Consider the following 15,622-nt stretch of genomic DNA (forward strand, 5'->3'; position numbering starts at 1 on the left):
ATACACCAGATAGCTCTCGCAGCACTGATCTCATCATCCTTTTGGCTGTCTGGACTGTGGGAAGCTACGCAGACTGTTATTTTTACTCCGTAATAAACACACAGTCAATGATTATCAGATGTGCTGCGCAGAGTTCAAATCCAGATTCACTGATGCTGTGTAACTGCAGTGTCATTGCTGAGAATATCTGTGCTACTTTTTATGACTCAACGAATGAAATGACTTTTAAGTCTATCTTTATGGTCAGTACATATTCCTACAATAGCACCCGTATTTGTGTAGGGTCCGGGACTGACTGGTGCAGGACCAGTGGTCAGATCACACTGCACAAAAGAGTTTGGATGCTTAACAAGACAGCGAAGGATGGAAACAAACTGTCAAATTTCGAATCCAGCTTCAGTTTTAAGTAATAAGAGCTGTGATTTTTTTTGATTTGTTGGTAAGAAACAAATGCTAGAAATTCTCCAGAGTTTGATTAGTCGTCTGGAGTCTTTGCCTCGGTAGAAAGGGATTTATTTTATATGCGGACTGGATCGTTGTCGAGCAAAGATATGGCAGTTGTTAAATTGAGTGGTATTGCCCTTTTAAATTCCATCCTCAGTAACCCCAGCAAAGTGTCCCTCCCCATTCAAAAAAAAAAAAGAAGAGGCAAGAGCACGGTTCATCTTGAGCAGTTATCATCAGGAGGAGGGGCGAGATTCACGGTGGACTAAATCATGAAATTATAATCACTTTATTATTTCATGTAAACACGCTGAACTGTTTGACATCTGCAGTGGTCACCGAGCAGAAAAAGTTGGCTTGTAAACATTTTATCAGACCACTACTCCGGCTTCACTTTAGGGATATGGATGTATAGGTTTCTGGTAAACAAAACAAAACAAAAAGACCTCGCTCAGTGGGAAACGACTAAATCTCGAGGATGGAGGACAGTCGTCTGAATAAGGCGAGACCAAGGTCACTCAAAATACCTAGTTTCTAGGTATTATTTTACTGATATTGCTTCTTACTCTCCTTCCATCATTTTTTTTTTATAGATTTACCAGCCTGGATGTGAGAACAGGATGAAGTCATCATGGTAATTTGAAGACAGGGTGGTCAGATCAAGTGAATAAATATATCTAGTCACACATAAAAAAAAAAACATATTTAGACTCGTTCTGTTGGACTATGTTAGTCCTCTGATCCATGCCAGTTTAGCTACATATTTTTTCTTGGAATGTGTCACAGCCAGCCTGAACATTCATTGTGCATTTTGTAGCAGTTGCATACATGGATTGATCTGAAATGAGCAGGCGAACAAGGCATATATTATATCTGAACTGAGGGGATGGCAACACAGAGGAAGAGAGAGACGGTCATCATGAGAACAGGCAGTATTACAACATACTGCTGTTCAGTACTACAGGATAGCCAGTAGGGGGAGTAACTGTATCGGCATGCAGCACCTTCTGTTGGGTACAATCTTCTTACTAAAATACTTCGTTTTGTCTTTCTTAAGTCATATTTTTGGTAATAAAAATTATTTTATACATTTTATCTCGGATTAAACTAGTTGTTTTTCAGTAATTCACAGATGATGATCACTCAAGTCCCACACGTGAAAAACATGAGTACTATGGTTAAAACAATACATTACATAATGTCAAATATGACAAGAATACTTCTTATTTAAATTCTTAATGAACACTTTTGGAGATATATTTATATTTATATATAGTTTCTTCTGGACACCGATATTAGAGGACTATTTACTGTACACAAACACAATAAAAAAAAAAGTGCAGTAGAAAATACAGTTTCTGTGTTTGTATGATTATAATCTGTTAGAATAACATTCTACATATACTATGTTCCCAATAATGGCTTAAGTCCAAATATGAAAAGAACAATGGCAATGTCATTAAAGAAAAAAAAAATTAAAAAATAATGTTGTATTTAATATATTTGACAGGTAGATCATGTGCTTAGTATTTTGCTTTAAGAGTTAGTCGATGATACGAAGCAGCAACAGTGAAGAGGATCCCTCTGTCCACTTGTCCCGCTTTTATATTCTCACCCTGTGTCCTACTGAATCACACCGGTCAATCACACTTGTCACTATGGCGATGTCTTGTCATCAGTCCGTCCGGCCTCCTTTTTGTTGTCTGTCCACTTGGGTGTGATGCAGCATATCCAGAAACACCCACAGGGCACGTTGGCAGACATGTAGAAGGAACGCTCCAGTCTTAGAGGATCCAGTGTAGATCCTCGTCTCAGATGGATGTCTTTTTCCCCTCCATGTTGGTGGGTAAAGAGGCCGTGGAAATGGAGGGGTTGGCGTCGGCCAGCTGGAACATTTTGGAGGACTCAGAGGAGGTCTGTGGTAGTCGTGGGCTCGGAGGCTCGGGTCTCGCCTTGGGACTTCAGGAGGTCAATTATTTCTTGGTGAGAGGCTCCTTCCGCCACCGACAGAGCTGTCTGACCGTTCTGTGGGAAATCAGACAAAATGTGACACACGTCGCGGTGACGTTTCTGATCCTGACGGTGGCAGTGTCGTGTTGGTTTAAACATATTCTCCAGAAAGCGGGCATTACAGTGAAAATGTACAGTACATGCTGCACCTGTCCGGATAATGATGCAGATAACATTGTTAGGAGAGTTATATTATCTTAATTATATCGTATACACATCTAATTCCTTATGTGGAAATAAGATGAAGTATTCCGTCTTGTCTTAAAATGTCAAAAACCAGATCTGCAGAAACATGACAAAAATATACTAACAGTTTATAATTTGTTTTCCAAAAGTCCACAAAATGTGCAGCAAATAATATGATAATATACTCATAAGCTCATTTACATCCGATGGAAATGTCCTCTGAAATAAGACGAGGTTAAGCTCCAAGCCTGGGGATGTTTTGCAGGATTTTACGAAAAGAAAAATTTAAGGAAGGCATACAAAACTAAACAGTGGCACTGCAAAGGTCAGAGGTGCAGTGAATAATACAGACTAATGGGGCAGCCCACACAACATTTTTTATGTTTTGTTTATATTAATGGCTGCTTTTGCAGAAAATCATGGTAGAGTTGTAAACAGAGCAGGTGACCACGTGGTAATGAAGTGAAGAAAGAAACTGATCATGGCTAGGTGGCATCCACTGCAATATACTTTGGAAAGAGAATATCTACTGTATATTTGTATATTAGTTGTTCTTGTCACTTAATGATAACAGCATTCTTAATCCCTTTTGATATGGGAAATACCCTTAATTACAGATCTAAGTCATTGAGCAATATTTGAATTTGATCAAAACATGTTAACAAGCCCACACCCTCTGAAATGTGAAGCCCTCATCAGTCCCACTGTGCTTTGTCTCCTGGAGCATTTCGTTTTCTCTACACTGTTATATTAGCATCTTAATTTCATAAACAAACATGACAATATATACTGATAATTCTTTCAGTCACCATCTATAAGTTTTGTTGTTTTTGAATTCCAAAAATGGATATTTATGTTAAATTGTTATCATTAAATTAATATTAATGATACTGCTTGGTATATTTTTTTTTACCTGTTGTATTCATCTACAGTGGAAGGATAATCAAGCATTCAAGTCATGCATTACTAGCAATTATGAAAAATGAGAATGTTTAATCTGTGCTTGTGTCCTTGTGGATAACGATCTCCCCAACCTGTCGCTGACAGAACAAACCTCTCCAAACGGTAAGCAATTCTTCACAGTTGAAGTCCTGTTAAGCATCTCACACATTTCTCACGTAACAGTGAGACGGCCATCAAATAATACAGCTGGAATACTGTCCATGCTCTGTGGTGCTGCTTGTAACTTCCTGCTCCGTTCTTGCATCGTGTTTTAGAGTTTCAATTTATTTCTCCAATGCAGGGGGCTGGATATTAGTTATTAAAGCTAAACAACAGCAGACCAGGCTGCATGCTGAGACTTCTCATTTCATGGAAACACGGTTGTCCATAAACAGTGTGAATGTTCTGTGTTATATTAGGTGTAAAGCTTGCCACCATGTGAAACAAACTGCTTGACTGTCATGCATTTAATTTAGATTTTGTTGGTAGAGCTGCTTATTACCAGTGGGTTTTTTTTTTATTACCACTACCAACAAATATAATGTGTACTCACCTGCTGTCATGGAGTGACACAGAAAATTATCTACCAGAGACATGCGGATGATTTATAGGGTTATTTCAAGGTACATGCGTATGCAAGTGCATTTATCTCAGACATTTGTTGTGTTGGCATCAGTTCTGTTGAATTGGAAGTGAAGACACTTGTGTCTTTTGGCAACAGGTGGATGTGGGTGGTGAAGGTTACATGAACAGCAGCAGCGGTGGTGTTGCAACAGCGTTTACAGGATTGTTTGCATGAGGCAGGTGCTTTGGCAGAGTGAGGCACCAGTCATGATATGATCACTCTCAGACTGAGCACCTCCAGACTGCAGAGGGCAATCTATAATCTAGAGAAATCAATGTACCAGACTGAACAATCAATCTAAGATGTGTGGGCCAGCCGCCAGCCGCTGTATGGATGTAGCCTGAGCCCCTAACACTAATATCTATTGAGGTATTATACTGTATGTGTGAGCGAGGCAATAGGAGCCATGTGACCATTTTGTAATACGAGCAGTAAATAATTAGCTGTTGAAATGAAGCTGTGAAATGAATGGGACGAAATACAGTTGGTTTATGTATAAATAAACTACCGTGGGGGACACGGGTGAATAAATCGTTTTTTGACAGAAAGTACCTCCATATATGCCGTACAATATTTTATACAGTATTATGTAGCAGTCAAACATAGGTTGATCAGTCAGCTTTTATGGTCCGGCCTAAGTTGCAAAGTTGTTACTTATATGATGTAGGCTGTGACATATTTCCCTTAGTACACTCGCATAAAGTCCTCTGATATGTTCGTACTTTTACTTGTGTCGTACTTTCGTAATTTCGACAGGGTGGTGTTGGTTCAAATCGCACGCTGCCATTTTGCAATGACCGAAACAATCGTAACATGTGAATGCATCACCTGCCAACATGTCTGCCAGCTTTAATTACTTCACCCAGAAAGGAACGTGTTTTCGTGCCCTCTGTTTAGTGCGGTTCCCGCAACAGCCGCAAATCTTCTTCAAATGCAGGAATTTAAAAATGATTTACGCTGGTGTTTCCTCTTTCCGCGTCGTGGACAAAATGGCGACTGTTGAGCGTGGCAGGTGTCCATCATTTCACACACAATTTTGGGACTTTTCTGAGTACACCATCTGGGCAGCACACTGCATGTTTCCATACTTGACAATGTGAACGCACTTATGCAATCAAAATAGTGAGTGTTAGTACGTAACTGTGCCAATTAGCACACAGAAATTATAATGTATTTTAAACCTGGCTGGGGACTAAAGGTAACACTTCACCCAAAGCACTGCATGCCGTAACGGTAGTGGGGCCACGCTGGTCATGCAGTAAAGTGCAGTGTGTAAAGTACGTCTGGAAAACTGTACAAATGCTTCAAATAATGTTCATTTACAAGAACACATTCAGAAGGCATATCCCTTTTGCTGCCCTCTGAACCATCTTAAATGAGAAGTGAAATAAACTACAAGTTTTTAATAGTCCAGTAAACATAATAGGTTAGGTTAGGTTAGGTAGTTACTTTATTAATCCCCGAGGGGAAATTTTTTTAATAATAATAGCGTAATTTCTAATCTACAGTGTGACGGTATACCTTATCTGCGAGACTTGTGTCGCAGCGACCGGTCTCCAGCAGCAGACGAGCGATGTGTGTGTGTCCGTGTTCGCTGGCGCACATTAGGGCCGTGGATCCCTCGCGGTCCTGAGCATTTACATCCGCACCGCAGCTCAAGAGCAGTTTCACCATGGCAACGCGGCCGTGGCTCACCGCAAGCATAAGGGCTGTCTGGCCCGCCTTGAGAAAGAGTGAGAAAAACTGAGAATTACACAGTGAGAGGGTTCGTAAAAGAGGGAGATACAGAGATATATAGTACACGAGGAGTGATGCAGTGTCAGGGATAAAGAGGGGGCGAGTGATGATTTAAATCTATATCTCCAGGTAGCAGTGACTAATATATAAGTAGCAGCTATAACGGACAAAGTTCATTTTCATACGTACATGTAAGTTCCTGTGACCTCGATATGCTTCTCCTTGTATGCTATTCGTCTCCTTTTCATAAATTGTGTATGGTTTCCACCAAAGCTAATCTTGCATTCGAGAAAAAACAGCTGACTTTAACATGTATTTGTGTAAAGTGACCCAGTTGCAAAACATTGTCTAACAACCCCTGATTTCCCCGGAGGATCCATTGAATTCCCGGACTTACTGTTCCCGAGCTACATTCTTTACAACAATTACACCTCGTACACAGCACAAGCACATCGTTTGATAGTCAGTCACTTGAGGACAACCCATGTGTCAGTGCAACGGTAAACTGTGTATTACCTGTCTGGAGCATGCGTTGACGTCCCCCAGTTTCAACAGTTGCTGTGCCACCTCCAGATCATCGGGGCTCTCGGCAGCTGTCAGCGCAGCCAGCATCACTGGAGTATAGCCCGCCTTGTTCACGTTGTCTGTTTCACATAGACCTGGACACACACACACACACACACACACACACACACACACACACACACACACACACACACACAAAGTTTAGAGCTTTAGATAAAAGTGTGTATTTATACTCATCTGATCTGAGCTGTGTGTGTGTGTGTGTGTGTGTGTGTGTGTGTGTGTGTGTGTGTGTGTGTGTGTGTGTGTGTGTGTGTCCGTGCGCGTGCTCTCTCCTCACCGGTATCCAGCAGCAGTCTAACCACAGGGAAGTTAGAATGCGACACACTGTAGTGCAGAGCCATATTCCCATTGCCGTCTGTCAAATTAACAACATACGGCAGCAGAGTGGGCGTGGTCAGTCCCACTTGTCGCAGGTATAATCTGACAGTATCTGCCTGTGAGTCCTTCTGACTGGAGATGCGGAACCACTCCTGGTAAAGCACCACTAACACTTGACGCTGAGAAGACAGAACGGAGAGAAAAGATGTAAAATAAAAACAGTTGACAGTGACAGCAATTTCCTTTTTTTTTTTTTTTTTTTTTTTTTTACTGTTCCCTTAACATAATTTTTACCGTTTGGGCCGTTGAGCAGCTTTCATTTTCAGCCTGATGTCCCAAATTACTCCACATGCCTCTACTTTATGAAGTCATAGACTAAAAGAAAGAACGTCAACAAAGAACATTTTCCTAAAACAGAAAATAGTTTTGAGACCTGAATTAGAAAAGAGAAATGTCATACATTTTTTGAGCCTGGCTCCACTCGCCTATTGCTCACTGCTTCAGTTTTTGCTGTGATTATAGTCTGGAAACCCTGTTTTCAAGAAGGTTCGCTCGGCTGCTCTGAAGACGGGACCGATCAGCAACCAGTGGGAGAGGCTAAGTGTAAATGAAGTTGAAATTTTAGTGTTGGTTTTGAAATGTAGTTGTGACAACGGCAGCAGTGGAAGAGCTTGATGAAGCGATACGAACAGTTGTAGCAACGCTACCAAATATGAAGGAATTGAAGCCGGAGCGAGAAAAATGCTCCTGGTATCCTTACATTAACTTTACAAAGTCTGTTCACTTTAGGGGAGGCTCTCTGTTGTTAACAGCTTGGTGAGTTTCAGCGCACAACATACTGGAGGTCATATAGTGGTTGATACCGACTGGTTACAATACAATTAAAAATTAACCCAGGTCAATACCCATTAAGATACAGTGACGGGAAACAATCCTCAGTGGAGTGTAGCCAGACTTTATTCATTCATGTAGGGAATTTGGGTCTGGTAATACCTGGCTAATATTTTTCTAGAATAAAAAAAAGATACATAACAAAAATCTCAAGTGGGGGACAGATCGAAATCCATGAATATTAACTTTGGATAGATTTGGTGAAGCACAGCAGAATACATCTTTACCATTTCTTTATCTGGGGATGAAACATCTTCCATGCGGTCCTTCACATAAAGGCAGGCGTCTATAAACCCCTTGTCAACTTTTCCCCTGAAAAAAACAACCAAACAAACAGATGAAACAGTCAGGTGGAGTCTCCTGGGTTCGCCAAAGTCCTCCAATACGTTTGTGTTTCCACATCTGTTCTTCCTATTCTTTCCTTTACTGTTTATGTATTTTTCAGGTTTAATGCGGAAATACCAGCTGGCCTGGATAACATATGGCCGAGAGACGGCTTCTTGATTTCTTCTGTAAATTCTGTCAGACATGGAAACAACAAAATAAAAAATGCCCTTCAAAACTCCACAGCTCACACACATCAGTCAGCAGTCTGACACATTGATAGCACATGCAAACCTCAGTGGTAAGACTTTGCACTGATTCACTGGCCATTAATACTCACAGTGCTCAGGCTGGTCATCCATCATGCAAACTGTTCGTCCCAGGCTGCATAAAGCCTGAGTGGGTCACAGCGTGTACTGTATGTACACACAAATACACACATGTACAAGCGCACGCACACACACATAAGAACATTCAGACAAGTGCAGAAAGATGAGTTAATATAAGTTCTGCCCCCCCCCCCCCTCCACCCCCTCCATCTACTGTCTGGCCTCATGGCTCTCAGCCCTGTCCGCATACCTGAGACAGATAAGTGATCAGTCAGCGACAGGGAGGACAATACTGCTGCTTATTTGCTTTTGTCCCAGATCGCTGGTTCTTCACGGAAAGATGTGTGACTGTCTGAGACCTTTATCAGTGCAAGAGCAGCTTTTACTGAGGTGTGTAGGACTAAGTTATGTGTGCGCATGTGAGAGGCTTACAGTAAAGTGTACGTGGGCATTTAGTGTGTACGTGTATGAAACAGAAGCTTATCGTGTGTGAGGATGGCAGTGGGTGTGCAAGATGGTTAAGGTGTTAGCAGGGTTGGACAAAAGTGAAAGTAGGCGAGTCTGCGTTAACTGGATTTGTGTATGCGTGTGTGTCATAATGTGAACTGAAGCGTCATTCAACAGCTGTCTCAGACAAAATATACAGTACAGGATGGAGATGCACACAAAACAAAGCACTCAGTCATGTCTGCCTGATATGTCTATAATCATTATAGCTGTATTGTATCCGATCTGGTTGTATTGTATAATAATTATACTGTCCGCTGTAACTGTGGTTCAATTTTTTTTTTTTTTTTAATGTTATGATAGAAGCAATGTTGGCAGGGCCCAGCTTGTTTCACGCAATATGATACTATTGTGTGTGGACATTGCTGTGATAAATTGTGGTCAATAGCACAAATAAACACTCGCGTTCCAGTGCAAGACGAGCTACAATATCTGCATGTCTGCCACATGTGTGCATGTCCATGGTGATGTTGGTGTCTTCAGTTCAGAGAAGTCACATAAATGCACGTTTGTTAATATTTCCGCTGAAAACTGTCTTGTGTTTTAAACATGCAGGTTTTTAAGTATTCAACAGTAATGTTTCATATCAATAATTTAGTTTTTGGGAATCAGGGATTTTAGTCTTTGGACTATTGATACAGGCTGTGGATATGGCACCGTAGCATAAATATTAACTATAATATTGTACATTTTTACTTTAGGAGTGTTATTAAATAGAAACCATTAAAAACGTAAAGGGGGAGTGCAGGCTTCTTTCAGGGTCAATAGTCCACTCTTCTATGATATGCAGATCTGCAACAGCAACCCCTAAACCTTCTAAACTATTAGAATGGTTTCAAAATAACCTTGTGTTGAGCTTAATCTTCACATCTCAGCTGTTGTATCAGCTCCAGTTCTTCCCAATGAAACCACTGTAAGGTTCATAACCTCTGCAGGATTATAGAACAAACTACCCCTCTGATTTTCATTAAATTTGATGAAAGGGAAGAGTGAACTTTTGGCTTTGGCGGAGGTGTGCGCTCTCTGAGTGCCCTTCCAGTCTAGTATGAGGAAAGTATCTTGAGCTGGACAATCACATATTTGTATTTGCATTAGGGATGTCTTCATTAAATGTGTCGGGGTGTCACACACCTGCTGAGCCTGTGCTCCGTTCGATTCATCTCATATTCCCTCAACAATCTTATTTGAAAACTTGTAGAAGAAAATTCAAGTTAGCCAGAGTACTCGTGTCTGCAGCTGATAAAGGCCCAATCTGTATACATTTCTGAGGCGGTACACCTACAGTGGAGCATATAGCGGCTATTTGCATGTAGACTCGTAGCCACAGTAAATCTCTGATCACATGACTATAATTTAGATTTAGCTGCCTCACCCTTCAGCCTGCTCTTCCAGGAGCTCCTGGCTGCCTTCTAGATCCAGCAGGCCTCTTTCAACCTTCTTCTCCTCTTCGGCCACGGCTCCCGCTCCCTCAGCTGAGACCTCTGCATCTTTTACCTGGGTCTCTGCTCCCTCCTCAGGCTCCTTCTCCTTCTCCTTTTCCTTTTCCTTTTCCTTCTCCTTCTCCTTCTCCTTCTCCTTCTCCGCGTCCTTTTCTGCATCCTTGTCTGTGTCCTTTTCCTTTTCCACCTCTGGTTCTGAGCTGTCCTCCACCTCCACCTTTGACTTCTCGTCTCCACTGGACTCCTCACTAGACGTCGTCTCATAGCTTGAATAGGACACAAAAAAGGTGGATCCACACACACACACACACACACACACACACACACACACACACACACACACACACACACACACACACACAGTTATGAGAAACAGATACCAAAAATCACCCAGATCCTTCCATAGGCTAGAACTAAACATGGCTGGATGTTAAAATATTTACAAGATTTTACCTAAAAAGTGAGAAAACACTCACTAAATCAACAGAAATACATGTAATATGTATCACAGGCTTAGAAATATTTACTTAGGTTTCCTCCCTAAAAGTAAGCATGTGTGGAGAATTTAGCCAAGCAGTCACATCAGTGAAACATCTAAGCAGGTACAGAGCAGTAAGGTCGACTCCAGCCAAGGCTAGGTAAATAATAACCTCAAATGTGACATGAAAAATATGCTTGTCTAATGAGTCTTGGCCCAGATATCCTAAAACATCCTCATCTTCATTAAACATGTACGTAAAAATCCATAGGTATGTTTGCACACTCACAACCTTGAACAAAACACAACGTTGTTAAGAGAGGAAAGGCTGATGATATACTGAGAGTTGGTCTCTGGTGTTTGTCAGTGCGGTCACTGTGGTGTATCATGAAGGCGTCTCTGTGAGGCCAATGATCAGATAAGTCTCATATTGAAGGCCATTGATTCATGCTCATTTGTGGACACACACACACACACACACACACACACACACACACACACACACACACACACACACACACACACACCACAGGAGCTGTCCAGGGGCCACAAGCATTCCCCGGATTCCAGGGGAGCTCAAGGGAGAGCAAAGATAGGTTAGACCATCCAGAGAGAAGAAATACAAACGGCAGCCCACTTCCTGGTGTGGGCAGCAGCCTAAAGATAGTCTGACTTGTTTGTCTCATTATAAATAACATCTTCGGAATCGAGCAGTGGGTCACAGAAATGAATCGATTTTTCAAAGAAGTTAAAGAAACAACATGTGGACTATTTTTATGTAACTGATTCAAACCTTAGAAAACATATTGGTGTTTGTTTATGTGGAGCGAATCCTTGCGATACCACATAAATAATTTGTGGTCGAGAAGAGGGTTTGTTTGCACATCATTCGCAAACAGGGAGGAAGAAATAGACCTCGAAACAAAACACTGGAAAAACATTATAAAGGTGAGCGGGTCATGAACAGTGAAGCTCAGGAATGTAAGAACAGCAACGCAGGAATAAAACAAATCTGCTCGCGGCATCTGTTTCCTTGATATGCAGGACATCATACCACCCAAGAATTTAGGAGCTTCAAGGAAAAGGTGAGAAATTCTGAAAATGTTTCATTGTGAAACAAATTTATGATTAGATATGAGCATGAACCACAAAAAAATGCTCTGTTTTATAATCTTACTGAGGGATAGAAGACATTTTAATTCATTTTTTTAATCTACGGGTTAAGAATACGTCCACTAGAAAATGTGTTTTCCCTCGTTTTATCTTCATATTAATTTAATGATTTTAGAAGCCTGACTACATTAAAACAGGATTCAATAATTCTTAACATACAATAGAGAGACAGGATTACAGGAATATCTTAAAATATCTATCATTTTGTGTAATTGAGTGTGTGCATGTGTGTGTGTGTGTGTGTGTGTGTGTGTGTGTGTGTGTGTGTGTGTGTGTGTGTGTGTGTAGCTGTGTATCTATGCAAACGTATCTGTATAATGAATGGCTCCATCAAAGTAAAATATTTTTGTGTTAGCCAAAGTCATGGTGTAAGGCATCCAAAAAAATTACTGCCGGCCATTACAATGTCCTCACAAGTTGCAAAACTACATGTGTGTTTGTGTGTATGCGGGTGCCTCATGTTATAAATGTAACAGGCAGCTAAAAGAATCAGACTAGCCAGAAACAAATAATCTCCCTGCGTAGAAATACAAACTTAAAATTCATCAGCTTTTACAAGCACTCGTACACGCACAATCTCACTCACTGCATTGAACATCAGTAAATGCTGACATAGGCACGCTTGTACAAAGCACTGAGGTATCATCAACACTTACAACTATACACACACATCACATAATGTAAAACACATCCATGCGCACACACTCGCAGTAGCAGCATTGAGGTCAAATTCAGGGCAGTCCGTCTTCAGATGAGCCTCGGCGACTCGCAGCAAGAAGCAGATGTGTGAGATACAGCTGGACTTTGAAGTTCAAAATCAGATGAGCAAGGAGAAAGCTACCACACTGAGCTACATGACAACTAAGAGTAACGACTGCAACGGGGTCAGTTCATTTTTCATCTTTAATTGATAGAGCTCAATAATAATGGTCCAAAACACTAGTGGAGCCTGAGATACTGTTGCTTGAAAATCAGAACTGCATCCCCAGGATTTCTACACGTATGGAGGTGAACAAATATTTACCTGGCTAAAAATTCCCAAGATGAATAAGAACAGGATTCTGCTGTGGCCCACAGTGTGCAGAAACCAGACATGATTATTTCTAAGATAAACTGGCTTTACTTTTACATGTAAATGAGAAGAAAGATTTACTTTTATTAATCCGTTAAATAATTAGATATAATTAGGCATATTCAAATGTATTGATTTCCTTAGAGAAATGTGGACAATACTGTAATCTTTTGCTCTTTCTATGTGTAGGTATCATTTATTTTACATAATGTCCTTGGAGTCATTTTCCACCATTTTCTAAGTTTCTAATGAAGATAAATAATCTGAAGTCATTTTGCAGAACACAACACATTAAACCCAACAGCAATGAAAGTGAAAATATGTACTGTATCTGCTGTGATGAATTTCTTAAATTAAATCAGGATAAAATAGATTACATTTAATTAATCAGTAGTAATCTCTATGGAAAAATGACTCAGCATTAATTCTCCTCCCAAAATCAAAAACACAAAGGCACACAAATATAAGTGTACAAAAACACAGTGCAGCCCACATAAAGATATAAATCACACAGAAATTGGAGGCTGATTAAAAAGAAGATTTTACCCTCCATTCACCCCAACAAACTTCAGGTTTTTCTTGGCTCCCTTGTTCCCTTGCTTGTCAGCGACACCATTTTTCTTCATGATAGATTTTAGTCCAGCTGAAGAGGAGGAAAGAGAGAGAGAAGAAGACCAAAAAAGAACAGGGAGGAAAGAAAGAAAAAAAATCATTATGTTTCTGTGGAATTTAGGTCTGTGTTAGAGTGTTGTCTTGTCTCTTTACAAAATGTCCTCATATCTAAACACAATTTACAGTTTTAAACCACATCCTTCAGGCAACCTTGTTTACACATCTGCAGATGCTGTATTCAGCCACTGAAGATGCATTTTCTATTAATTCAACCCCTTCCAAAAGTCTTGCGATATCCAGACTTAATTCTCTTTAGACATGGAAGGATGTAAGATTTCTGAGGACGCTGTAATTGTTCTTCACTCTACAACTGAGTCTTTAGTCAAAGTAAGTTATGGATATAACATTTAGTAAAAGCAATATATTAAATTGAGGTGTAAAAAGGAAGGTCCCTTTGATATAGGCACCAAAAACTACGTTGTTAGGGTTAGGAAAAGGTTGCTTTGGGTTAAAATGACGTACGTTACATCAGTTATTTAACCCCGTCCTCCTCCGTACCCAAACTTTACCACTTAGTACTGTGTCACTTGAGTCGGGCTGATCAAACAGGCGTGTCCTTTTTACGCCTAGATGCGGCAAAACGTAAAACTAACACAATACCCTCTACTGAACTGATGGGTGTATTACACATTACATACCAGGCTGATTTATTCAATAGAATCAACTTATTTCAGGCTCCCTAAGTGCACATCAGGGCCACACAAAGTACTCCCCATGGTAATATACAGAGGAGGTCTTATAGGCCTTATTGACAACATACAACCTTGACATTGTCAGGCCTGCTTGTGTATGTAACTGCCCAATAATTGATTCTGCATGGGCTCCTTTGCTGACTCCCTTTGGCTCTATGCCCAGTGGGTCTGTCTTCGCTGTGCCTGACAGCAGACATGGTGCGGAGGATCTGTAATGTTTTATGCAAGGACACAAGAATGTGGCTTTGAGCCAGAAAACCGCAGGCTAAAAAGATCCTAGTGACCACCATCTAAGAAGAAGGATGCTTTTAAATGGAGTATCTGTCAGGGCATGGCCACAGAGAAAGGGGAAGTTTTGAACCTATTTTTGCATTTCAATACATCCTCTCACTAACTTCTAATAAATATAACAATGGTTTAACCTTCCCTCACTTTGTTGGGGATACTTGAGATATTTCGCTAATTCATAAATCTGCAAAGCTTAACTTGAGTCTCTGATGACTGAGGAAGAGTTCTCAGTGCAACAGTAGTGGTTTCTGTTTCTATCTCCATAAAAAGCTAAACACTAGTGTAATATGAGGTCAAACAAGTCTGATATGGAATTTCAGATGTCAAAGTTGTGGACGTTAACCTCAGAGAAACAGCGAGAATCTTAGGAGAACACATATATCTACACACTTCACTTAAAAGCCCCTCTGTATACTGTACTCCCAGCACTGAACTTAACATGAACTCTGAACATAAAATATGTGTGTGATAGCAGCAGGATTCTGTATGCCAGCTCCTGGCCAGAAACAGAATAGCAAGACATCAAGGGAGGGAAGAGAGCCATCGTCTGTTTGATGTATGTGTGAGGGGCTGTGTTTGAGAGTCCACGAGTCTGTAAGTGCCTCTATGCATGCGTGCACTTTCCTCTGAGTGTGTGGTTTTATATAATGTGGGTAACAAGAAATATGTGTTTGATGTGCTCTTGGAAGTCGCTGAACCATGTCATTTCACCAGTACTTAGTCACAATGTATTTTTGTCCACACTCGTATACATGAAAGCCAATAGTTGCTGAATCTTTGAAACACAGCATATATTGCATATAGACATCCAAATGTACTGCCACGACGGCTATAAATATAAATGTGTTGTCTACTGAATACAGAAAAGCAGGTTGTGCCAAGTGATAAAGAAAAAAAACAAAGAAGC

General features: G+C 40.6%; 1 protein-coding gene across 4 annotated transcripts in view; it reads right to left on the minus strand.

The window, feature by feature from the left end:
• Positions 1–714: 714 nt before the first annotated feature.
• kank4 (KN motif and ankyrin repeat domains 4) overlaps positions 715–15,622 on the minus strand; it is a 73,231-nt gene continuing 58,323 nt past the window's right edge. For 3 of the 4 annotated variants that reach the window (XM_069153153.1, XM_069153152.1, XM_069153155.1), the window contains exons 4-10: positions 13,610–13,706; positions 10,274–10,606; positions 7,969–8,053; positions 6,810–7,029; positions 6,461–6,603; positions 5,729–5,929; positions 715–2,469 (exon numbers count right to left, since the gene is read on the minus strand). In XM_069153153.1, coding sequence (XP_069009254.1) covers positions 2,350–2,469; positions 5,729–5,929; positions 6,461–6,603; positions 6,810–7,029; positions 7,969–8,053; positions 10,274–10,606; positions 13,610–13,706 — 1,199 coding nt within the window. In that variant the 3' untranslated portion in view covers positions 715–2,349. The other variant, XM_069153156.1, reaches the window with a different exon arrangement.

The sequence above is a fragment of the Embiotoca jacksoni genome, unplaced genomic scaffold (assembly GCF_022577435.1).
Source record: "Embiotoca jacksoni isolate LCO1_2020_lvr unplaced genomic scaffold, fEmbJac1.0.p SCAF_19, whole genome shotgun sequence".
Taxonomy (NCBI): Eukaryota; Metazoa; Chordata; class Actinopteri; family Embiotocidae; genus Embiotoca; species Embiotoca jacksoni.